Here is a 24,889-nt window from a genome sequence, read left to right as displayed (position 1 = left end):
CACACCGGCCAGGGTTCTTCCCATTTTCCACCTCAAGTGTGAGCAGGCCCCGAGCGCTGCTGGTTGGTGCCTGGCTGTTTCTTCTTTTCTGTTTTCCTTCGCTTCGCAATGTCTCTTCGAGGACGTTCCCGATCAGCAGAGGCAGCCACAACTCATTTTAAACGGCCACATGACATTCCCCTCCGTGGGCGCGCCCGATTCACTCGACCCGCTGACGCCCGTCTCTCACAGCCGCCGCCGTGATAAACCTCCGTGGTCGGCGCCGGCGGCGGGCTACGCTCTCCCCGGGGGACCTGCGCGGCCACAGGTTTGGGGCATTTAAAAGTCCCAGGGCTGTTGTGGCCCTGGCCGGTGTAGTTCAGTGGTTAGAGCCTTGGCCCGTGCACTGGAGGGCACGGGTCTGGGCTGCAGGCTCTATCCCGCCCCATCGGGGCGCAGGCACAAGAAAGAAATCCCCTTTCAGAGCAATGCTTTTTAGGATCTAATTTGCTTTTAAAAATAGCTGTCTTGATTATTAAAAAAGAAATAAATTAAAAAGAAACGTAAAATTTCCCTCCATAAAATAGGAGGGAGGGGTCTCTTTGGGAATTACTTTGCACCTGATCATCCGTAAGCAGAGAAGGAGGCCTGGGAGGCAGGAACACTCTGGAGGGGAGAGAAATGATCACCGGGGAGAGGGGGTGCGGGGGGCAACGCGGAAAGAACGGGGTTGAGGGGCCCTGAAGGGAGGGGGGAGGGCTGGCCGAGGAAGAGGCCATGAATCCACGTTGACAGGGACCTTTCCCGAGGCCTTGAACGCCGGGCCAGACCCCGCCCCCAGCTCGCCAGGCCTTTCCGTGGGAGCGCGGAGTGGGGAGCTCTCAGATCGTCGTCAGCGACTCCCTCTGCGGCGGGAGCAGCAGGCGGGCGGCTGCCTGGCTTCGAGGCCTGACCTACATCCTTGTTTCCAACGCATCCATCTGTTCCCACAAAAGACTCGGGTTCAGGCGCCAGCTCTCGGGGCGCTGGGGGAGGGGGGCCCTGGGGGAGGGGGGCCTTCTAGGGCCACGCGGCTCCGCGGGCGAGAGCATGCGGGGCCAGCGCTGCGGCCGCGTTCATTTTCATGCTTCCCTCTCACCCGTGGCTACGGACACGAGGTTTTTTGTTTGTTTGTTTTGTTGTATAATTCTTCATTTCTTCTTATTTTTAAAATGGATTTCAGAGAGAGGGAGAGAGAGAGAGAGAGAGAAACATCAGGGATGAGAGAGAATCACGGACCGGCCGCCTCCTGCACGCCCCCCGCTGGGGATGGAGCCCGCAGCCCGGGCCTGTGCCCTCTTGGTTCATAGGTCGGTGCCCAACCACTGAGCCACACAGGCCGGGCACTGGGTTTTCCTGTTTAGGAATGACACACAGTTTCCTCTTGAAATAAGTTTATTTATGTAGAAGGAAAAAAGATGGTGACATCAGCGTGAGATACTGGCAAAGCGGAGACGTGTCGCCCTGCGGCCTCAGGACGGGGCCTTGGGACTCTGACCAGGTCACCAGCCGCGTCCGGACGGCAGGCCCCGAGTGCTGGGCAGCTGCCACCGGCAGGTGTAACCCGTCTGGGCCCGACTGTGTCCCAGGCTGGGGACGAGCTCGCTCGCTCAGGGCCTGGGACTCAGGTGAGATGCCCGGAGCCATCGCCGCGATCTTGTGAGCATGAGGCAGGGACCGACTACGGGCCAAAGATGGCCGAGCAAGAAGCGAGAAGGAGCCTGGGCGCCCGACGGCCCCGTGGAGCCGCTCACCGGCCCCACCCGAGTTATACCTCTGAGCTTCATGTGGGAAAAAAAACCCCAAAGGGTCTGGTTCAGTCGTTGTCCTCTGGTGTCTGTCCGTCGGCGAGAGCATCCGCGAAGGCAGGAAAATGAGGAGAAACCGGGCAGGTTCTGCAGGGAGTCTAACCCCAGACCCACCATCGGAGCCGTTCTTCCCGACGCCCACGCCAAAGCGGATGCGTGAGGCCGCGCACACTCGCGTGTCGTTAATGACCAGACGCCGGCGAAACGTCCGAATGCGTCCTGCGTCTTTGCTCGGCGTGGCCGTCGTGGGGTGAGCGTGAGAGTGTGTTTCTGTCCTTGCGTTTTCTTCCTTTGAATCCTCCCTCGAGGACGTTTTCCCACTGGTTTTTAGGGAGAGTGGACGAGAGAGGGAGACACAGAGAGAAACATCGATGCGACAGAGACACATCCATGGGCTGCCTCCTGCACGCGCCCCGACCAGGGCCCGGGGCCGGGGAGGAGCCTGCCACCGGGGTCCGTGCCCTTGAGCGGAATCGGACCGGGACCCTTTGGTCCGCAGGCCGGCGCTCTAGCCGCTGAGCCACACCGGCCGGGGTGTCTGCCTTTTCCTCCTCCCCCCACACCCCTCTTTGGAGAGCAGCGGTGGTGTGAGTCGGACGGAACCCCGGCTGGACTCACTCCGGTTTGGGTGCTTTTCTGTATTTCCCCAACGTGGCCAGCGCAGAGCCTTCATCCTCCCTCCCCCCTCACGGTGACGGCGGAAGCAAGGCGTGCGGGGAGGAGCGGACGGGACTCGGAGAGGAGGGAGCCGGGCCGGGGCAGCGGGGGCTCCGTGCACCTGCCGCGGTCCCCGCTCTCGCTCATGCGTCCCCTTTTGTCTCTCTCGCCGTTGGCAGGAGCCCCAGGCGACCGGGTGCTATTTCAGGCGCGGTGTCAGCGACGCTCGCTTCACCGGAGACAATGAGGAGCTCACCCGGGCCGGCCGCACCCGTGTCCCCGGGAAGGAGACACGCAGCCTGGAATCTTATCGTCCCCAACAGACGCGCGGACGGCCGCTTCGCCCAGTTACCTGTCGGCTCCGCTGCCTCTCGGCGCGGCTCCCAGCGCCTCGCCTCGCTGTCACGCGGTGTCGCCGGGCTGACAGGAGCCGCGGGCGGAACGAAAACCCGCTCCTATGGTTTCCCTCCCGCCCGCCCCTCCTGCGCCTCACTCCTGGGTTAGGGAGCCCTCTGTTCCTCTGATACGTACTCTTGTCTTTTCTTGTGAATATACTTTCGTGGATTTCAGAGAGGAAGGGAGAGGGAGAGGGACGCAGGAACACGAATGATGAGAGACAATCACCGATCGGCTGCCTCCCGCACGCCCCACCCTGGGATCCTGCAACCGGAGAATGTGCCCTGATCGGGAATCGGACCAGGGCCTCCTGGCTCGTAGGTGGGCGCTCAAGCCCTGACCCCGAGGGCCGGACATCGGCCGGTTCCTGTTTGTGCCCCGACTGGGGATGGGACCCGCGAGCTTGGCGCATCCGGACCATGCTCTAAGGCAGCGGGCGGCAAGCTGGCCCCTTGAGCGTGGCTCTTCCACAGAATGCCACGTGCGGCGCGCACGGACAGTGCGATTGAGACTCGGTGGCCCATGTCACGGGGCCAAAGAGCCGCATGTGGCTCCCGAGCCGCGGTTTGCCAGCCACTGCTCTAAGGTACTGAGTGACCTGGCCAGGGCCTGTCGCATCCCTTAGAAACGTGTATATCGCCCTTCGTGCAGGCAGGGGGAGCACTGCCTTTCCCCCATCTCAGGGCTCAGGGGTTGAGCGTGTGTGTGTGTGTGTGCGTGTGTGCGTGTGTGTGTGTGCGCGTGTGTGCTGCACATGCATAAAACAAGTATCGACGGAAGGTCTATGTAGAAGTTTGAACCCCGATGGCCTGGGGCGGGAGCGGGGTGAGGGAGGCTGGGGTAGAGTCTGCTTGTCATTGTCTCGAGGTTTTGAGGTTGGAACTGTGTGAATGGATCACCTATCCTCCCTCTCCCCCTCAGTGACGCACAGTGGGACCTCACTGACTCACCTGAGCCTCGGTGACGCACAGTGGGACCTCGCTCGCTAACTCCTGAGCCTCGGTGACGCACAGTAGGACCTCGCTAACTCCTGAGCCTCGGGGACACACAGTAGGACCTCACTGACTCGCCTGAGCCTCGGTGACGCACAGTAGGACCTCGCTAACTCCTGAGCCTCGGTGACGCACAGTAGGACCTCACTGACTCACCTGAGCCTCGGTGACGCACAGTAGGACCTCGCTAACTCCTGAGCCTCGGTGACACACAGTAGGACCTCGCTAACTCCTGAGCCTCGGGGACACACAGTAGGACCTCACTGACTCACCTGAGCCTCGGTGACGCACAGTAGGACCTCGCTAACTCCTGAGCCTCGGTGACGCACAGTAGGACCTCACTGACTCACCTGAGCCTCGGTGACGCACAGTAGGACCTCGCTAACTCCTGAGCCTCGGTGACGCACAGTGGGACCTCGCTAACTCCTGAGCCTCGGTGACGCACAGTAGGACCTCGCTAGCGCATCTCTGCTCCGAAGCCCGCACAACACACAGGCAGCATCACGCCCTGCCCTCCGGGTTCCATCCTGCCAGCGGGCCCAGCCTCTGGCGTGAGGTGGGGTGGGGCATCCAGAGCTCCTGACCGTGCGTGTCGGGCGCTCACCTGCGGGGCGCACCTACCTGTTGCGGGCGCCGGGCCCCAGGCGCTGGCAGACCACCGTGATGGTGCTGTGCTTCCCGCCGGCCCCCAGCTCCTGCCGCACCGCCCACTGGCCGGGCTCGCTGGGCCGCGCGCTCAGCACGTTCACCCCCTTCTTCACCTTGGCCCTGGGGGGAGACGGCAAGAGAGAGCCCAGGGTTAGTGCCGGTCTTCCCCAGGGGCCCAAAGGGGAGAGAGAGAAACATCCACGATGAGGGAGAATCACGGACTGGCTGCCTCCTGCACGCCCCCCACTGGGGATGGAGCCCCAACCCGGGCCTGTGCCCTGACGGGAATCGAACCCTGACCTCCTGGTCCATAGGTCGACGCTCAGCCGCGGAGCCAAGCCGGCCGGGCTACAACAAATTTCTCTGTGAAAGGTATCGCTGCCTGATTGCTGCATAATTAACGCACGATGATGTATATTTTTAATTTCGCTGGTGTCGCAGCAGTGGCTCAACCTGAGTCTCAGGTCCGGTTCTGTCCCCCTGGGGACGCCTGCCCTCTGCCTGACAGACGGCACCTCCGTGCCCCTCGGTCCTGAGCGGGGGCAGGGCGGGAAGGGGGTCTGCCACCGGGGTGCGCGCCCTCGACCGGAATCGAACCCGGGACCCTTTGGTCCTCAGGCCGACGCTCCATCCACTGAGCCAGACCGGCCAGGGCCCCGGAGCCTTCTTTAAAAGACAATCTGGCCCTGGCCGGTGCGGCTCAGGGGTTAGAACGTTGGCCGGCAGACAGAGGGTCGCGGGTTCAACTTGGGGTCAAGGGCATGAATCTAGGTAAGCATTTCGGGGTGAGTGAGGGAGGCAACCCATTGATGTCTCCCCTCCCCTCCCTTCCTCTCTCTAAAAATCAAAGGCAAACATCCTCACTCCCATCCTCACTCCGCAGGGGCGGGAAGAAAAGACAATCGAGCGAATGAAGCTCACGGCGGGCCCCCCCTCGCCCCCCTCCACAGACACCGCGCCCCCTGGGTGATCATCTGAGCACGGAGGGAGCCTCGGACGGGCTGGTCTCACCGAGAGAAACGGCCGCACTGACCTCCGGGCGGAGGAGCGGGTGTCACTCCTTCTCTCCCTCTGGATCCTAAATCTCATTATCACCTCCCTCTGCAGTGCGGCGCCTCTCCCGGCCCAGCGAGCGCCGTGCAGCCGGCAGTGACGGATGAGACATGAGACGGAGGGGCCGGGCGAGGGCTCCCTGCTCGGCCGGGAATCACTCGGGTTGTAAGTATCAGACGCTCAACACAGACCGACTTCAGGAAGGAAGGGCGGGAAGTGAGAAAGCAAACATCTTAAATGAATCCGGCGTCCACGGGGCCATCGGGACCTGGGCGATCTCTCTCTCTCTCTCTCTCTCTCTCTCTCTCTCTCTCTCTCTCTCTCTCCCTTTGTCTCCCTGTCATAGGACGCTGGCTCCCAAAACTGTGAATTTATTGTTTTTTCTTTTTTAAAAATCCTCACCCGAGAACATTTTTCCATTGATTTTTAGAGCGAGTGGAAGAGAGAGGGAGAGACAGAGAGAAACATCGATGGGAGAGACACACACCGAGGGGTGCATCCTACACGCACCTCGACCAGGGTCCGGGCTGGGAAGGAGCCTGCCACCGAGGTTCACGCCCTTGACCGGGATCGAACCCGGGACCCTTCAGCCAGTAGGCCGACGCTCTATCCACTGAGCCGAACCGGCCAGGGCCTTTTTTTAAACACGGCTGCAGCCCGGCCAGTGTGGCTCAGTGGTTGAGCATCGACCTATGAACCAGGAGATTATGGTTTGATTCCCGGCCAGGGCACAGGCCCGGGTTGCGGCTTGGTCCCCAGTGGGCGGCGTGCAGGAGGCAACTGATCAATGCTTCTCTCCCATCATTAATGTTTCTCTCTCCCTCTCCCTCTCCCTTCCTCTCTGAAATCAATAAAATATATTTTAAAAACACACAAGAAAACAAAGGTGGCAGAAAGGAGGGAGGCGTTGTCAGGGGAACAGCTCTCCCGGAAGGAGGACGCCCTGCCCGAGACCTCCGTACCCGGCATCCGAGGCGGGAATCGGGGAAGCCCACTCGGGTAGGTGTTTGGGGGGGGGGCGGGGGGGGGCGCCTGGTGTGCGGGCAGGGACGGCTCTCGCCTCCAGGCGCGCGGGGACAGGTTGGGTCAATTTCCACCCAATTTAGTTCCATCCTCGGCAGCCAGGCCCGTGGGTTCTGTTAATTGCGTTTCCTGTTCGGGAGGAATAGAGATTTCCCCAGACCCCGCCTCTCTCCGCACGGTGCCCGGCCCGGCGACGCGGCGACGCGACGACCGGAATGGACAAACAGGACGGCCGCCTCTCTCGTCAGACATGTCACCCGGACGCCAGCTAAAGGGGCCGGGATCCTCGCACAGCGACACCTGACAGAGCCCGGGAGAGAGCCGGCCGGCCGGCGGGGCTCAGGGCGTGAGCGTCGACCTAGAACCAGGAGGTCACGGCTCGATTCCCGGTCAGGGCACAGACCTGGGTTGGGGGCTCCATCCCCAGTGGGGGGCGTGCGGGAGGCAGCCGGTCAGTGATTCTCTCTCAGCATTTATGTTCTCTCTCTCCCTCTCCCTTCCTCTCTGAAATCAATAAAAATATATTTTAAAAAATGAAAGAAAGAAAGGAAGAAAGAAAGAAGGAAGGAAGGAAGGAAGGAAGGAAGGAAGGAAAACCAGGGAAAGTTACAATGAGTGGATGTGTTTGCAGGTGACAATCTGGAGATGTTGTCGTGTGGACGGCGTGGCTGGGCGGACGGACGGACGGACAGCCGCCTTGTGCCCCCGTCTCCGTGAACCCCCGTCCTCCCACGTCCTAACGACACCAGCCCACACGGCGCCCGTCCCCGCCTCCTCAGAGGGGAGAGAAATGTCTGTGTCGAGGGACAGGCCGTTCCATCTTGTTGCCTCGCCATCTCGGGGTCTGACCTTGAGGCGCGACGGGCTATGAACATGACACACGGCCACTGTCACGCGACACGTGGCTGCAAATCACACCCAGGAACGGGCGGCGTGTCCCGGTCAAAAGCGCGTGGTTAGGGTTCTGCCTGGCGGAGGGTAAGGGGAGCCCCTGGGACCCCCAAACGCTATTTATTTATGCTTGTGTTTGCATCCTCACCCGAGGGATTTTCCTGATGATTCTTTAGAGAGCGCGGGAGGGCGGGAGGAGGGGAGGGAGAAACACCGGGGGATGGTGGCCTCCTGCTCGCGCCCCCATGGGGGAGGGGGCCAGGGATCCAGCCTGCAGCCGAGGTACCTGCCCTCGACCAGAATCGAACCCACGACCCTTCAGTCCGAGGGCAGACGCTCTAACCACTGAGAACACTGGCAGGGCTATGGCTCAGCCCTTTGAGGTCTGCCCACCGACGGAGGGCCATCACCCTGTGAACGCATCGCTTGCTCTCTAACGGGGTCTGTGGTCCCTCCCTGGCTGCTCAGCGGGCGGGGCTCGCGGCAGCCGTGGGCTCACATCTGGAGCTGATTGGCTCTGAGTGTGATTGACACGAGCCACTGCCTTAGTAACTGCATCTCGCCCTCTGCTCCTCCTTCCCCTGTTCTGCTCCTTTTCCTTCGAAATGAGCAACTGTTGGAGGGTCAGCTCCTCCAGACCCGCTGTTCCCTCCCGGGGATGCAGGGGATTAACAAGCCACGAGAAGATGCCACGGAACCAGCCATGGAGCCTGACATGGAGCCCGCCACGGAGCCCGCCACGGAACCCGCCACGGAACCCACCACGGAAAACGCCACGGAACCCCCTACAGAACCCGCCGGAAACCAGCAGGGCTGAGGCTGGTCCCCGGAGGTGGAGAACCCGTTTCCCTCCGAGGTCACCAGAGTGAGGTCGCCCGGCACAGCTAGGCCGTGGCGGCGAGTCAGCAGCCGCTTTCTCTGCCTCCGGACGGCGCTCCCGCCTGGTCACCCCGAACAATTACACGAGTGGCCAGCAGCCAGGCTGGCGCCCTGCCCACCACTGAGCCCGGCTCCTCAGGGCACAGAAATGCCCCATCGGCGCTTTCCAGAGAGACGCCGCAGGCCACTGCGTTCAAACCAGAGGAGGACGGCGGGGAAGGGCCGGCCGGCACCCGGGCAGCGGGAAGCATCGCTCTGTGACCCTTTGTTTCAGATCCAAGCGTTAAGTATACAGTGTGCGCGGGTATCTATACACGCGTGCACACAAGCACACACGCACAAATACACACACACACATACAAATGCACACACACAGATGTTACATGAGAACGTGGGTCACACATGTGTTTTCTACATTCACACTTGCACATGTTCTAGGTCACAATGCAGAATGCGTTTCCGTGTGCAATAAGAACGCTGTCGGGAAAGCCCACGTTGAGCGGGATCTGTATTTTCCGAGATGCCAGCCCTGCTGTATAAACGGACGGAATTCAGAGCCCTGGCCGGTGTGGCTCAGTGGATAGAGCGCCAGCCTGTGGACTGAAGGGTTCGGGTTCGATTCCGGTGATTCTCTCTCATCATTGACGTTTCTATTTCCCTCTCCCCCTCCCTTCCTCTCTGGAATCAATAAAAATTTAACAGAATTGGATCCCTCTCCTCCACAAGGGCTTCCCTGGCCTCTGAGAAGGTCCGAGCCCCGCCCACCCCGCTCCCGCCTCACCTGGGCCCCTCCCAGGGCCTCAGGCAGCGCCTGCACCTGGCCGTCCTCCTTGACACCCCAGTGCCGGTCCTGCATCCCAACAGCTCACCCTCTGCCTAAGTAACACCTTCCCCCTGCTCACCCCGTGCTCATGGACAGGTGCTCCCAACACCTGCTCAGCTGCAGGGATACGGGTCCCCGCCGGGCCCTGACCCCCCCCCACAGCCAGGCCCTCCAACTCCCACCCGGCAACGCCGGCCTGCCGGCCCGGACCGTAGACAGCACTCACATTTTTAAAAAAATATATTTTTATTGATGTCAGAGAGGAAGGGAGAGGGAGAGGGAGAGAAACATCAGTGATGAGAGACCACCATGGATCAGCTGCCTCCTGCTCACCCCGCACTGGGGATCGAGCCCAAATCCCTGCATGTGCTCTGACGGGGAATCGAACCCGTGACCTCCGGGTTCATAGGTCGATGCTCAACCCCTGAGCCAGGCCAGCCGGGCCATCCTCACCTTCTTGTGTGACCACAGACCTCCTCCCCTCTCCTGCCCTGGACTCGAAGCCCCAGGAAGGGAGGGACCAAGGCGAGATGGACACACACCTGGTTTGGTGAACCCGGAATGGACAGGTGGGCAGGTGGGCGGGGAGAAGCTGGTCCAAGGCAGCCAATCGAGGCGGCGCAGGAGGACTCGGTCTCAGCGTCCAATCCTGCCGGCTCCCCTTTGCAGAACCTCAAACAGCGCTGGGCCCGACCCGGCACGGGTTCCACGTGAGCCCCGGCCTCTGGGGGTGGAGAGGTGGGGGTGGGGGTGGCATGGGGGGTGGAGGGCGGATGGAGCCCATGGGTCCCGGCCCACAGAGTAACAGCGGCAACAGCAGCAACAATCGGGAAGAGGAGAAACAAAAAACACAGTGTGACCGCGCCGGCTCGCGTCTCGGAACCACCCGCCTCCGGTTGCCGCCTCCTTAGGGCACAAGCGCCGTTAATTCCATCATTGAGGCGCCAGCCCCTCCGTGTCCTCAGCGACCCGCACAGCCCGCTCCCGGGAGGTTGACAATGTGCATTTAAAACGTGAAGAACAGGAATTTGCCGCAGCTGCCTCTCCCATTGTGCCGCCCGCCCGGGGCGGGTTTTGTTTTTGTTGTTTTGTTTTGTCTTTAAATTTCCCCAAACAAAGTGATTAGGGAGAGAAACCGCCCCAGCACACGGGGCGGAGACGGGGTAAACAGTCCTAGAGGAGGTTTCTCCTCGGATCCGGATGCGCCTCCTGCTCGCAATGCGGGCGCAGCCTCCCTTTCTAATTTTGTTTAACCCTCACCCGAGGCTGCTTTTCCATTGATTTTTTTTTCTTTAGAGAGACTGGAAGGAGGGGTAAAAAAACAAAAACGTGCCCACGTCTCCGTGAACCGGCCCGTCCTAACGGCACCAGCCCACAAGGCGCCCATCTCCGAGAACGAACCAGAGGTCACGGTTCAATGTTAGCTTTTGGGTCAATGGCTGTAGATGGTTAAATAATCACAGACTTAGTTCTCATGGTCACCAGGGTGACTCAGTGGTTGAGCATCAACTTATGAACCAGGAGGTCACGGTTCGATCCCCAGGTCGCGGGCTGGATCCCCAGAGCTGGTGGGGGCAGAGTGGGAGGCAACCCATCGATGTTTCTCTCTCTCTCTCTCTGTCTCTCTCTCTGTCTCCCTCTCCCTTCCACTCTCTCTAAACATCAATGGAAAATTTACCCTTGGGTGAGGATTAGCAAACAAAAAGGCAGGCCCAAGGCCACACCACGTGGTGAAAGGCCCATGGGGTCTGGTCTTGCGTCTCTTTCTTCGGTGATTATTTGGGGACCAGGAGGCATGCGTTCTGCTCACGGGAACAGCCCTGTGGGTGTACCTTCCCCCCATAAAGGTTCTCAAATCCACATTCTAATCATCCTGCATTTCCTGAATATTTTCCTTTACAACAATCTGCCTTTTTCCCCTTTTTACTTGTACAATGACTAGCCCATGAAACGCGATGTTACTATTATGAGCAGAAAACTTCCATCTCTCGATAAAATGGAAGGTGACCATGAGAACTAAGTCTGTGGTTATTTAACCATTTAAAGCCATCGACCCAGCCCTGGCCGGTGTGGCTCAGTGGCTAGAGCGTCGGCCTGCGGACTGAAGGGTCCCAGGTTCGATTCCGGTCAAGGGCATGGACCTTGGTTGCGGGCACATCCCCAGTGGGGAGCGTGCAGGAGGCAGCTGGTTGATGTTTCTCTCTCATCGATGTCTCTAACTCTCTATCCCTCTCCCTTCCTCTCCTTAAAAAATCAATAAAATATATATATTTTTAAAAATAAAGCCATCGACCCAAAAGCTAACAGCAAAGCACAGACCCCACTCCGGACCGTCCCCTCAAGCCCCCGACCCCCCTCCTCCCATGCAAATCGCTCACACCCCTGCTGTCTTCCTTCCCTTCTCCAAATCGTTTCTGGATGTCAGACATGCCAAGGGAGACTCAAGAAAGACGAATGTCACCGCACTTTTAAGCCACTATATTTTGTCGCCCGAGAACGGCCTGACCACCCGCAGGATGTAAGTACTGCGAGGACCTCCTTCCATCTGGGTTGCACGTAGTAGGTGCTTCATACACACGATGAGTGGCTTCTGGCTCCAAGCCTCAAACCCGCCCCCACCGGCCAGGAATAAACTCGCTGGATTACAAAGACTCTCAGGGAGGGATACCTTTCCCCATAAATCAATATCGTTGGCACGAACCCGGCGAGGAGCCTTCACATTTCGGTGGGGATCGCAATCCGTTTTGGGCGCTGCATTTACTTCCTGCCAGGGAACAATGGGTCTGATGACAGATGCGAGGCCCCGAACGCGGGGACGCGCGGGGAAGAAAACACCTGATTAATGGAGCCCCCGAAACACGCAGCCCCCCCTCCCGCAGGGGGAGGCGGGCGGAGGCACAGATTAAAACGGAGGGAGAGGGTCGATTTTCCAGGAATCGGAAGCGTGGGGAGCACCCGTCAAGCCTGTTTCTTCTTTTTTAAATTTTATCCTCACGCAGGGCGACCAGGAAAAATAAAAATCACGTTCGTTTCGTTCATCGTCATTGTCCTGTCCTCCTCTGACGCCCCCGGATGGAAAAGGGAATTGTGTAAAGATAAGACTTTTTAAAAGATGATGTTTTTGGGGGTTTTTTTGCCAAAAGGGGGGATCCCCTCAGTCGCCCGAAACGGACATTCTCGGCCAAACCCCACGGCCGGGCCCGCTGCCTCCCGCCCGGACGGCTCAATGGCTCTTTCACGCTCCCGCCCAAGAGCCGCAAACGGGAAACTTCAGCCCCATTTTGGTTTTCAATAAAAATCTTGTTCGACGGGGTCATGAATATTCATGCCCGCGGCTCCGTCCAGAGGAGAACAAGGGGACCCCCTGACGCGGGAGGGAGGGAGGGAGCTCGCTGGGCGGCAAGAGGGTCGCGGATGAGACGCTATGTTTTTGGACACGTGCGTGTGTTAACGGAAAAGGAAGCAGAGAGAGAGAGAAACGGGAGGCCAGCGGGGCCTGAAGCCTGCCGGCGCCGTCGGCGGCATTTGGACCCTGCAAACGGCGTCGGCCTCGGTTCCAAAGAACTCACAGCGAGAGACGCATCGCGCCGCCCTCACTCTCCGAGTCCGATGGCAGTTCCAGGTCAAAAGAGAGGGACGGATGGCGTCTCCCGACCTTGGACCCCGTGCCTGGCCTCTTGCCCCGCCCCCAACACGCAGGTAAGGAGGGCGTGAGGGCAGGAGAGCCACCGGGCTTCCAGGTGAAGCAGGAGGGTCCCTCAGGGCCGGGCAACCCCCCTCCTGAACATACTCCCCCGAGCCCCCCCCAACCCCCGCCACCGGGCGGTCAGGTGACCCGCCGTCCCCCTATTTGGGGAGATCTGCCCCAGCGAGTCCCTCCTCGGGGACTGACGTTTATTCTGAAAGACACCAGGCCCAGCTGCGACCTAAACCTCAGGTCACGGGACAAGCCCTGGCCTGATCGTCTTTATCTTTGAACAAATCTTTTTTTTTAATATATATATTTTATTGATTTTTTTACAGAGAGGAAGGGAGAGGGATAGAGAGTTCGAAACATCAATGGGAGAGAAACATCGATCAGCTGCCTCGTGCACACCCCCCACTGGGGATGTGCCCAAAACCAAGGTACATGCCCTTGACCGGAATCGAACCCGGGACCCTTCAGTCCGCAGGCCGATGCTCTATCCACTGAGCCAAATTGGTTAGGGCTCTTTGAACAAATCTTAACCCGACAGGCTTTCCCGGCCCCGCGCAGGCCCAGCCCCCCCCCCCCCCTCCCGCAGCCTCCGGGGCCGTTGGGCACCTACCTCAGGGTGAAGAGGTCCACCGTGGAGTTGCCGGCCACGGTCACGTAGGCGGTGACCACGTCCCCTTGCTTGGCCGGCCTGGAGGGCAGCCAGACGGCCACGTCGCCACCCAGACGCAGCTCGCTGAGCTGGTCGCCGCGGTCCTGGGAGCGGTAGAGGCGCACGGCGCCGACCCTCTGCAGGGGGGACGCAGCGTCCTCCCGGTCGTCCTTCCCGGGGCGGATGGCGTTGCCCTTCCTGAGGTCACCGCCGGCACAGTCCCCGTGCCCGTGGTCCCCAGGGTGCACGGTGTAGTACAGCTCCACGGGGCTCCCCTCGGCCGGGCCCGCCGGCCGCCGCCTCCCGGCCACCACGGCGGGGGCGCTGAACCAGCCGGGCGGCAGCTGCAGCTCGGCCACGCACAGCCCCAGCGCGCCCCGCAGCCGGCAGCCGGCCCGGACCTCGCGCGTCTCCCGGAAGGCGAACACCCGCAGGCAGGGCAGCGGCTCGGCGGGGCCCGGCTCGGCCCAGTCCCGGCCCAGCACGTGGAACAGGACCTGCGCGACGGGCCGGCCCGGGTCGATCTGGTCCCGCAGGACGTGGGCCCGCAGCTTCCAGTCGAAGCTAAACTTCTCGGTGGGGCCCGGAGAGGTCAAGGTCAAGGTCGAGTCCAGAGGCACCGCCTTCTCCACCGAGAAGGGCCCGCAGCTGGCGTTGACCCGCGGGGGCCGCCGGGCCCTGTAGGTGAAGAAGGACTCCACGCGGGCCTGCAGGCTGGCGTTGTGCGCGGGGTCCCCGCGGGCCTCCCGCAGGAGGAAGGAGGCGTCGGCTCCGAGGACGCGGAGGCTCACGGGCAGGTAGGGCGGCGGTGAGGAGAACCTCTGGGTGGGGTCCGGGACCCCACGGCCCTCGATCACTGCAGGGGGCAGAGAGGGAAAAAGGAAGAAAAACAAGATGGTCATGGGGCACTCAGGACTCCTTAGGTCCATAAGAAACATCCACGATGAGAGAGAATCATGCCTCCTGCACGCCCCCCACTGGGGATGGAGCCCGAAACCCGGGCCTGTGCCCTTGACCGGGAATCGAACCGTGACCCCCAGGTTCATAGGTCGACGCTCAGCCCCTGAGAGGGGAACATGCTGAAGTCCTCTTGGGTCGTGTTGTCATGATCCTTCTGGAACCAGCCCGTCAGGGACTCTACATGCTCCCCAAACGATGTACGTGTTTCAGGTTGAAACACAGGAAACTGAGATTTCGCTGCTAAGCATCACGCACGGCGGAGACTTCACGCGGGTCGAGCTAACAGAGCCCAGGCAACTTGCCGATGAGGGTGAGGTGAACACACTCGTAAACTGCGTGAGTTGAATACATGTTTTATGAAAGTCTTTTATTTTATTGAGTTTTAGAGAGAGAGGGAGGCAGAGAAACATCGATGTGAGAGCAACACACCAGTGGACTTCCTCCTGCCTGCCCCAGGCTGGGGGGTGAGCCCACAACCCGGGCATGTGCCCTGAGCAGGAATTGAACCAGCGACCCTTTGACGTACTAACTTGAGCTAAAGCAGACGGACATTGTAAAGAAGACAGTGTGGTCTGCCAGTCGTTTGGGGCATAAAGCTTGGCCACAGGGGGATCTAGGGCTGATCTAATCAACAGCCATGTGATGTTTGGCAAGTATTTATCTTCTTGGAGCTTGAGTTTCCATGGAAGGATGGATGGATGGATGGATGATGGATGGATGGATGATGAATAAATGAATGGATGGATGATGGATGGATGGATAGATAGATAGATAGATAGATAGATAATGAATAGATGAATAAATGGATGATAGAAGGATGGATAGATACATGGATGGATGGATAGATGTATGGATAAATGGATAAATAGATAGCTGATGAATGGATGCATAAATGAATTGATCAATGGTTGGAGGGATGGATGGTTGAATAAATGATTAATGGATGAATGAATAGATGATGAATGATGGATGGGTGGATGGAAAGATGGATGAACAGATGGATGACGAATGGATAGATGATGAATGGACGAATAAATGAAATGATCGATGGATGGAGGGATGGTTGAATCAATGATCAATGGATGTATGAATAGATGGTGGATAGAAGGATGATGGATGGGTAGATAGATGGCTGGATAAATGATTCACGAATGAATGAATAGATGATGAATGATGGATGGGTGGATGGACGGATGGATGAACAGATGGATGACGGATGGATAGATGATGAATGGACGAATAAATGAGATGATCGATGGATGGATGGATGGACGAATGGATGGGTAGAAGGATACATATGCAGATAGAAAGGAAGGCAGTAGACAGAGCTGATATACAGGATAAGGCAGTAGCTTGTCCAGCAACTGCAGAATGGCCTCACTTCTCCTCCCGTCCCTACACCTTCTGTGTGAGACTTCACAGCCCTCCCTTCCGGCCGGGGCGGCTACGGGCCCCTCCTTGCGTCCAGGCCGGCCTCGCGATCTGCTTTGGCCAACAGGAGATGGAGGAAGTACCAATATGGGGATTCCCAGCCCCGTTCTCCAGGGGCCTCTCCCGCGACTCCCGGCACCAAAGGGCACAGCCCAGCCGCCTCCTGGAGGCCGAGACCACGTGGAGGAGAGCGGCTGCCAGCTTCCTCCCTGTGAGACGCAGGTCGTGGCCGCCACGTCCACGCGCCTCCGACCTGGACCTGGTGGATGTTCACAGGACGGCGCCCCCGAGGCTGCCCAAGGCCCCGCCCGCACCCCCACAGCCTCCAGCCCTGCGCAGAGCACCGACCGGAATTCACCTCACATTGTGGGGAGCCCGATCAGGGGGCGGACGCAGGGAGCAGAGGTGATCACCAGCCTCTGTCGTATTTCTTCCTGACGCTCTATCTCCGGCCACAGGAACGCTCGCGACGGCCGCGACGCCCAGCCTGACAGATCCACCCGCTCGCTCCGCTCACCTGCTCCCTCATGTCTCCCTGGGAGACAGGCTGAGGAGTGATTTTTATTGATCCGGAAAAGTCCAATTCCGGTGTCCTCTGGCCACGGGAGAGAGGACGGCTCTCCGCTGACAGCCGGCCCTTTCCATCTGCCGCCAGCGACAGCCCGTCCATCGGCGGCTCCCTGCCCGGCATCCGTTCTCTTTATCTGCTCGGCCTGTCAGCGGCGGGGATATTGCGTCTTCCATCAGCGCGTCCCGTCCACCTGGAGCCCAGCAGGCCTGCCTCGGCCGGAAATTGAGTCTGTGATTCCGAGATAGGGCCCTGAGACACGGTCCCTGTCACCGGGCGCAGATGGAACGGCCCTGGGGGACGTGACCCTTTCAGCCACGGTCATGCGTCACCACCACCGTGACCCCCAGTGTGGGGTGTCGGCCAGGATGGAGTCGTTGGCGTGGTTCTCGCTGAGCCGCGACATGAAGGACGGGGAGAGGATTCAGAGCAGAAGCCCGAGCAGAGGGTCGGTGGAGAGAAGGCTTGTGCCCCTGGGTGTGCGGGGTGGGTGTGAGGGGTGGGTGTGCGGGGTGGGGAGTGCGGGTTGGGGTGTGCGGGGTGGGTGTGAGGGGTGGGTGTGCGGGGTGGGGTGTGAGGGGTGGGTGTGTGGGATGGGGAGTGCGGGTTGGGGTGTGCGGGGTGGGTGTGCGGGGTGGGGTGTGCGGGGTGGGTGTGCGGGGTGGGGTGCTCGGGCCTGTGCCCTGACCGGGAATCAACCCTGACCTCCTGGTTCCTAGGTCGACGCTCACCACTGAGCCACGCCAGCCGGACAGAACGTGTATTTCTAACAAGCTCTCAGGTGATGCTGCCCGTCTGGGACCCCACTTTGAGAACCCACATCAAGAGGGCAGGATGCAGCCGCTGCAAATGACAGCTGCCCCCTAACCTAACCCCTGGGAGGCCCGAGGAGTCTGCCCCTGGGAGGCCTGTCCACCTCCATCGGCTCCCCCTCCGCCTCCCCCTCATGTCACTGTCCTCCCTGCCGTCCTCACTCTCCCCACAATGCTCCCGGCTGTCTGCTGTCTCTGCTCAGGTGTCAGGCGTCTCTCTTCTCCTGCTGGACAGGGAGCCCATGGAGGGAAGTCCTCTCTCCAAGGCCAAGGTCATGTCTGGGACGGGGAGCACTCGGTGAGATGGACAGAATGAGTGAATGAATGGATGAGTGAGTGAGTGAATGAGTAAATGAGTGAATGAATGAATGAGTGAATGAATGAATGAGTGAATGAATGAATGAATGAGTGAATGAATGAATGAATGAGTGAATGAATGAATGAGTGAATGAATGAATGAGTGGTGAGTGAATGAATGAGTGAGTGAGAGAATGAGTAAATGAGTGAATGAATGAGTGGTGAGTGAGTGAATGAGTAAATGGGTAAATGAGTGAGTGAGTGAGTGAATGAATGAGTAAGTGAATGAGTGAGTGAGTGAGTGAGTGAATGAATGAATGAGTGAGTGAATGAATGAGTGAGTGAGTGAATGAATGAGTGAGTGAGTGAATGAATGAATGAGTGAGTGAGTGAGTGAATGAATGAGTGAATGGATGAGTGAGTGAATGAGTGAGTGAGTGAATGAATGAGTGAGTGAATGAATGAGTGAGTGAATGAATGAGTGAGTGAATGAATGAGTGAGTGAGTGAATGAATGAGTGAGTGAGTGAATGAATGAATGAGTGAGTGAGTGAGTGAATGAATGAGTGAATGGATGAGTGAGTGAATGAGTGAGTGCGTGAATGAGTGAATGAATGAATAGTGAATGAATGAGTGAGTGAATGAATGAATGAGTGAATGAATGAGTGAGTGAATGAATGATTGAATGGATGAGTGAGCAAATGAAATGGGTAGGTGCCCTGGGACCCCGGCGGCCAGCCCCCCGAGCCCAGCACTGACCCCCACAGCCCGCCCGCGTCTCGGCCCGGTTCCTCCCGGGGACTCCGGTGGCCGGTGCCGGAGCCACGGAGCCTCTCGAGGCCCCTCCTGCCGGGTCCGTGGCCGCCCGCGTGGACGTGTTGGGAGCTGCCTCCCGCGGACGCACCACCGGACGTGTCTCGGCAGCGCCTGCTCCCTCGCGGGGACAACACTCCATTAAAAAGTGGAAACACGACCGTCCCCGTCACGGCATCGAACAGGGCGGCGGGAACAGCAGGACACGGGGGGGGGGGGGGGGGGGGGCCCAGTCTAAAACCAGACCATCAACCCTCCCCCGGCCTCCAGCAGCCGCAGGGGCAGCGATAATGAGGCCACTGCGGGGATGGCCCAGGCGGGCTGTCCACCCCACAGGGGCCGGGCCAGGCCCCAGGGAGCTCCTGTTAGTGAGGCTCTCACGCTGGACCTCCGGCCGCCTGCCCTCGGGTCTAAGGCCCAGGGAGGGGGGAGGGAGGGGGGGGCGGAGGGGGACGGGGGGGGACGGAGGGGGACGGAGGGGGGAGGAAGGGGGAGGGAGGGGGAGGGCTGGCCACTCTTTGAAATGAGAGAGAACACATACATTTGGATTCTCCGTTTCTTTTGAGAAATTGGATTTGGGGGCAAGACCAGGCTGGCCTGCCTGCTGGCAGGAAATTGGCCAATTGCTTCATGAGAAAAACATTGTAACTCCCTGTGGGGATGGGTGCTGACGAGAGATTGTGGTGATGGTTTTGTAAGAGATAAAAAAATAGTGTGTGAGCCCTGGGGGTGTGTGTGAGCCCTGGGTGTGTGTGTGTGTGTGTGTGTGTGAGCCCTGGGTGTGTGTGTGTGTGTGTGTGTGTGAGCCCTGGGTGTGTGTGTGTGTGAGCCCTGGGTGTGTGTGTGTGTGTGTGTGTGTGTGAGCCCTGGGTGTGTGTGTGTGTGTGAGTGTGTGTGAGCCCTGGGTGTGTGTGTGTGTGTGTGTGAGCCCTGGGTGTGTGTGTGTGAGTGTGTGTGTGTGAGCCCTGGGTGTGTGTGTGTGTGAGCCCTGGGTGTGTGTGTGTGTGTGTGTGAGCCCTGGGTGTGTGTGTGTGTGTGTGTGAGCCCTGGGTGTGTGTGTGTGAGTGTGTGTGTGTGAGTGTGTGTGTGTGAGCCCTGGGTGTGTGTGTGTGTGTGAGTGTGTGTGAGCCCTGGGTGTGTGTGTGTGTGTGAGTGTGTGTGAGCCCTGGGTGTGTGTGTGTGTGTGTGTGAGCCCTGGGTGTGTGTGTGTGAGTGTGTGTGTGTGAGCCCTGGGTGTGTGTGTGTGAGTGTGTGTGAGCCCTGGGTGTGTGTGTGTGTGTGTGTGTGTGTGAGCCCTGGGTGTGTGTGTGTGTGTGAGTGTGTGTGAGCCCTGGGTGTGTGTGTGTGTGTGTGTGTGTGAGCCCTGGGTGTGTGTGTGTGTGAGCCCTGGGTGTGTGTGTGTGAGTGTGTGTGAGTCCTGGGTGTGTGTGTGTGTGTGTGTGTGTGTGAGCCCTGGGTGTGTGTGTGTGAGTGTGTGTGAGCCCTGGGTGTGTGTGTGTGTGTGTGTGTATGTGTGTGAGCCCTGGGTGTGTGTGTGTGTGTGTGTGTGTGTGAGCCCTGGGTGTGTGTGTGAGCCCTGGGTGTGTGGGTGTGTGTGTGTGTGTGTGTGTGTACGCGGGATGGAGGGGGTCCAATGGGGGGGCACGGGGGCATCGGTAATACTTGGAACAATAAAGATACATTTTAAAAAGAAGAAATACTAACTTGGGCTTTTAAAAAACTAACCAAGAAATCCCATGGTTTCTGTCCTGCCCCAGAAGCTGACGGTACAGGCCCACGAGGCCACAACAGAGAGCGCCTCCCGGGCCGACGCTCCCATTCCGCGGATGGGAGAGTGAGGCTGGAGGTTCCTGCTGGCATTGCAGGCGCCCCCCGGGGGATGCATCCGAATGGAACCTGCCCTTCCCTAAGGTTCCGTGGGGCGCGGTCCCCGTCCTGGCTCCGCGTGGGGTCTGCTTCTCTGCTGACGGAAATGATGGGCTGGGGGCAGCTGGCGGGTCTAAGGGTGAAAAATGCACTCGCCCGTGACCCACTTCTAAGCTTCTGCCCCAGACACACACACACCTATGCACACACACATGCGGGCACACATACTTATGCACACACATGCGGGCACACATAGATATGCACACACATGCAGACACACACACATATGCACACATACAGATGCACACATACCTATGCACACACATGCACACATGCAGACACACATACCTATGCACACGCATCAGACACACATACCTATGCACACATGCAGACACACACACCTATGCACACACGTGCACACATGCAGACACACATACCTATGCACACGCATCAGACACACATACCTATGCACACATGCAGACGCACACATACCTATGCACACACATGCACACATGCAGACACACATACCTATGCACACATGCAGACACACACCTATGCACACACATGCGGGCACACATACATATGAACACACATGCAGACACACATACCTATGCACACACGCACACACGTAGACACACATACCTATGCACACATGCAGACGCACACATACCTATGCACACAGACACACATACCTATGCACACAGACACACATACCTATGCACACATGCAGTCGCACACATACCTATGCACACACATGCACACATGCAGACACACATACCTATGCACACATGCAGACATGCACCTATGCACACACATGCGGGCACACATACATATGAACACACATGCAGACGCACATACCTATGCACACACGCACACACGTAGACACACATACCTATGCACACATGCAGACGCACACGTGCCTATGCACACGCATCAGACACACATGCCTATGCACACGCAGACACACATACCTATGCACACACACGCAGACACACATACCTATGCACACGTACACACACACACAGACACACACAAAACCACATGCACCAAAGGAGATGTATCTGGAAGGAAGCTACGCTCTTAGGGGTTTTAGCAAAAAGTTAGAAACAACATAACTACCCATCACCCGTCAGTAGGAGCAAGATGGCCAACCCAGAATGTGTTCTTCCATGAGAACACGGAAGAGCAGTAAAAGGGAGAATCGAGGCCCTGGCCGGTGTGGCTCAGTGGACAGAGCATCAGCCTGTGGACTGAAGGGTCCCGGGTTCGGTTCTGGTCAAGGCCATGTGCCCTGGGTTGTGGGCTCCATCCCTAGTAGGGGGCGTGCAGGAGGCAGCCGATCCATGATTCTCTCTCATCATTGACGTTTCTGTCTCTCTCTCCCTCTCCCTTCCTCTCTGAGATCAATTTGCATATATATGGAAGCATCTAGAAAGAAGCATGGCGGCACACGGGCAATTATTAGAGCTGAAATCCCCCCACAACAGACGCCAGTTCAAAGAGTGAGGAGAAGCGAGGGCTAGGCCTGTGCTCGCTGCCCCACGGGGGGCCCCGGCCACACCGAGCACCACACTGAGATTCACATGAACGGAACAGACGACATGAAGCCGTCGGACCCCGGGTTCCGTGTCCTCCCCGGCGCGTCCCCGGGCCGAGCCACACGGCCGTTCAGGGCTCACGAATCAACACTCTTATTAAACCGGGCGCCTCCACACAGAAGCGCGCGGGAGACCAGCCTGCGTATCGATCGGGGGCGAACACACCGTCCCCCGGGCCCGCGGAGACCCAGCTGTGCGTCCCTGGGAGCGGCGGCCCCGTGGGCAGGCGGCGCCGGGCGACATAATGACTGTGAACATCGCGAGGCATGAGGCTCGGCTGAGTTCTCACTGGCCTGTCCGCCTCGGGAAGGTGGGAAGTTTCAATGAAACGCCGAGTCCGTGTCATTAAAACCCGCCGAGCGCGTTTCTTACTTGGAATGAGTGGCACCAGGCTGACGGGCCTCCCGCGGGGGAAGGAATCCGGGAAGCGAGGGAAGAAGGAAGGGGGTCGCCGTGCACGCGATCTGCGGCGACACTTGCTGTAGATGCTCTGACTTAATTCATGCCAACAGCCGGCGGGGTGCCCCAAAGGCCCTACTGTGTGCCAGGCCCTGTGCCAGGCTCCGAGGGTGGAACAGGGGACCCCGGAGACGGCTCTGCCTCTGGGGCCCCCTCTCTGGGGGGAGGAGACGGGGCCGTGGAACATGAGCGAGCACGGCTCGCAGGGCGTCGGCGCGGTAAATCCTGCAGCGGGAGCATCTACCAGACGCGGGTCAGGTGCGGCGTGGACACGGCGACGGAGAGGGTCTCCCGGCCAGAAGGCGACAACCGGGCAGAGGAGGGGGGTCGAGGAGCCGCCGCGGGCGTGTGCGGCTTCCGGGCGGTTTGCTCACGAAGGAGAATGAAGCGTCGTGTGTCCTCGGGACCAGTTCTCAGGGGAGGTGTCCTGGGGGCGGACGGAGTGGCCACTCCGGCTCAGGGCGGCCAGGGGCCCGTCTCTCTCCAGCTTCAGGAGAACAGACACGTCCACCGCCGAGGGCCGGCGGCGGCTCTGGGCAGCCACGCTGGGGCCCGGCCACGCGTCTCCACCGAGCGACTCACCCACGGGGAGGGCGGTGGGACCGAGAGCCGCACGGGAAATTCAGGTGGGAGAGGTTCACGCCCACGGCCGGCATCTAAGTCAATACCTCGCCACAAGAGACAGTCAGAAGGCTTTCTTCCCTGTCACGACCCTTTTTAAAAAATTTATTTTTTATTTTTTGTTGATTTCAGAGAGGAAGGGAGAGAGAGAGAGAGAGAGAGAGAGAGAGAGAGAGAGAGAGGAACATCCATGATGAGAGAAAATCATGGATCGGCCGCCTCCTGCACCCCCCACATTGGGGATGGAGTCCGCAACCCAGGCCTGTGCCCTGACCGGGAATCGAACCCTGACCTCCTGGTTCATAGGTCGACGCTCAGCCACTGAGCCACGCCGGCCGGGCTTCCTATCAAGATCTTGAGCAAAATAATCGAAGAAATTTGGGGGGCAAGCCACGGAGAAGTGTCCGGTCCCTCGAGAGACATCCCGGAACGCGTGCCGTCAGCAGTTTCACAGCGTGGCCCCCGAGGCTCCGCACGTCAGGAGGGAGTGAGCACGCCCGGTCCCGGCACCTGGCCGCCGGAGCCCAGGAAGTCGTTAGCGCTGCTTCTCCGCTCGCTTCCTCCCACACCCGCACCCGGTGATTTCAGACCTCGCTCCCTGATTGCAGCTTCCTGCCGGCGCCAGCTGCCGAGCCGGCCGGTCTGCGTTTCCTCCGAGGGAACCACGGGACACAGAGCCCGGCCGGCCCCGGATTCAGCCCGGATCGCCGTCCAGAACCCAGACTTCTCCTCGGGGCCGAGCCTCCCCGGGTCCCTACACCCCAGGCCCAGTGGCCATCACTGTCTGCCCCGGACACACGCGAGCGGGTCGCGCCTCAAATCCACCCATCACCTCTCCTGGGATACCACCCCCCCCACACACACAGCCTAGACCTGTGGCCGGCAAACTGCGGCTCTGAGCCACAAGCGGCTCTTTGGCCCCTTGAGTGTGGCTCTTCCTAAGCCTTAGGAGCACCCTCATTAAGTTAATAACAATGTACCTACCTGTATAGTTTTAAAAATTTGGCTCTCAAAGGAAATTTCAATCGTCGTGCTGTTGATATTTGGCTCTGCTGACTAATGAGTTTGCCGGCCACTGGTAGACACACTTTCTATTTCTTTTTGGTTAATCCTCACCCAAGGATAATTTTTTTCTATTGGTTTTATTTTAAAAATATGTTTTTATTGACTTCAGAGAGAGAACGGAAGAGAGAGAGAGAGAGAGAGAGAGAGAGACATCAGTGATGAAAGAGAAACATGGATCGGCTGCCTCCTGCAGGCCCCCCACTGGGGATCGAGCCCACAACCCAGGCATGGGCCCTTGACCGGGAATCAAACCCTGACCTCCCCCAACCACTGAGCCACACCGGCCAGGCTTTAAACAACGTTAGTGAAGTGTCATTGACACCCTCTAAAATTCAGTCATTGACGTGCACAATTCAATGATGGTTTTTAGTGACCGTGTGTGTGCACGCGTGCTCACGTGTGTGCATGCGTGCATGTGTGAGCTAGCTCACCTGCACTGTTTCATGCTACAAGAAGTATCTTGACTTCCACCCAAATTATAAATTATACTCCAGAGGGAGAGAGAGAGAGAGAGGACAGAGACCTCAAGATGAGTGAACAGGCGAGAGAAGAAAGGTGAGGCTGGCGGTGACAGGACGCCACGGTGATGTATACGCGCAATTACCCGCCGCCAGCTGGGTCACGTGCGGCTCCTCCTTTGCACAATAAATATCTGACGCCCGTGTATTAATTTCTTATCCTCTGTCTCGCTCCAAAGAAGAGACTTACAAAGATGCTGACGAGACGGGAAGATTAAATAAGTTAAAATAAGAAAAATGAGGCACGGGCGGGGAGGGGGGCCGAACGGAAAAGCTTCGCAAACAAAACGCTGAGGCGCGGACTTGGGCGCGATTCCCGGAGACGGTGACAGCCGAACCCAGCGTCAC

At 59.0% G+C, this 24,889-nt stretch overlaps 1 protein-coding gene across 1 annotated transcript in view; it reads right to left on the bottom strand.

Moving 5' to 3' along the window:
- Positions 1-24,889, bottom strand: part of TMEM132C (transmembrane protein 132C) — a 72,297-nt gene that overhangs the window by 20,732 nt on the left and 26,676 nt on the right. The window contains exons 2-3 of the mRNA XM_070399462.1: positions 13,496-14,390; positions 4,493-4,639 (exon numbers count right to left, since the gene is read on the bottom strand). Coding sequence (XP_070255563.1) covers positions 4,493-4,639; positions 13,496-14,390 — 1,042 coding nt within the window. The remainder of the gene's footprint in view (positions 1-4,492; positions 4,640-13,495; positions 14,391-24,889) is intronic.

Source organism: Myotis yumanensis, unplaced genomic scaffold (assembly GCF_028538775.1).
Source record: "Myotis yumanensis isolate MYYU_CA2020_CCGP unplaced genomic scaffold, mMyoYum1.0.hap1 SCAF_19, whole genome shotgun sequence".
In the NCBI taxonomy this organism is placed as follows: domain Eukaryota; kingdom Metazoa; phylum Chordata; class Mammalia; order Chiroptera; family Vespertilionidae; genus Myotis; species Myotis yumanensis.
Note: the sequence above shows the minus strand (reverse complement) of the source record. Positions and strands in the feature narration are given on the sequence as shown.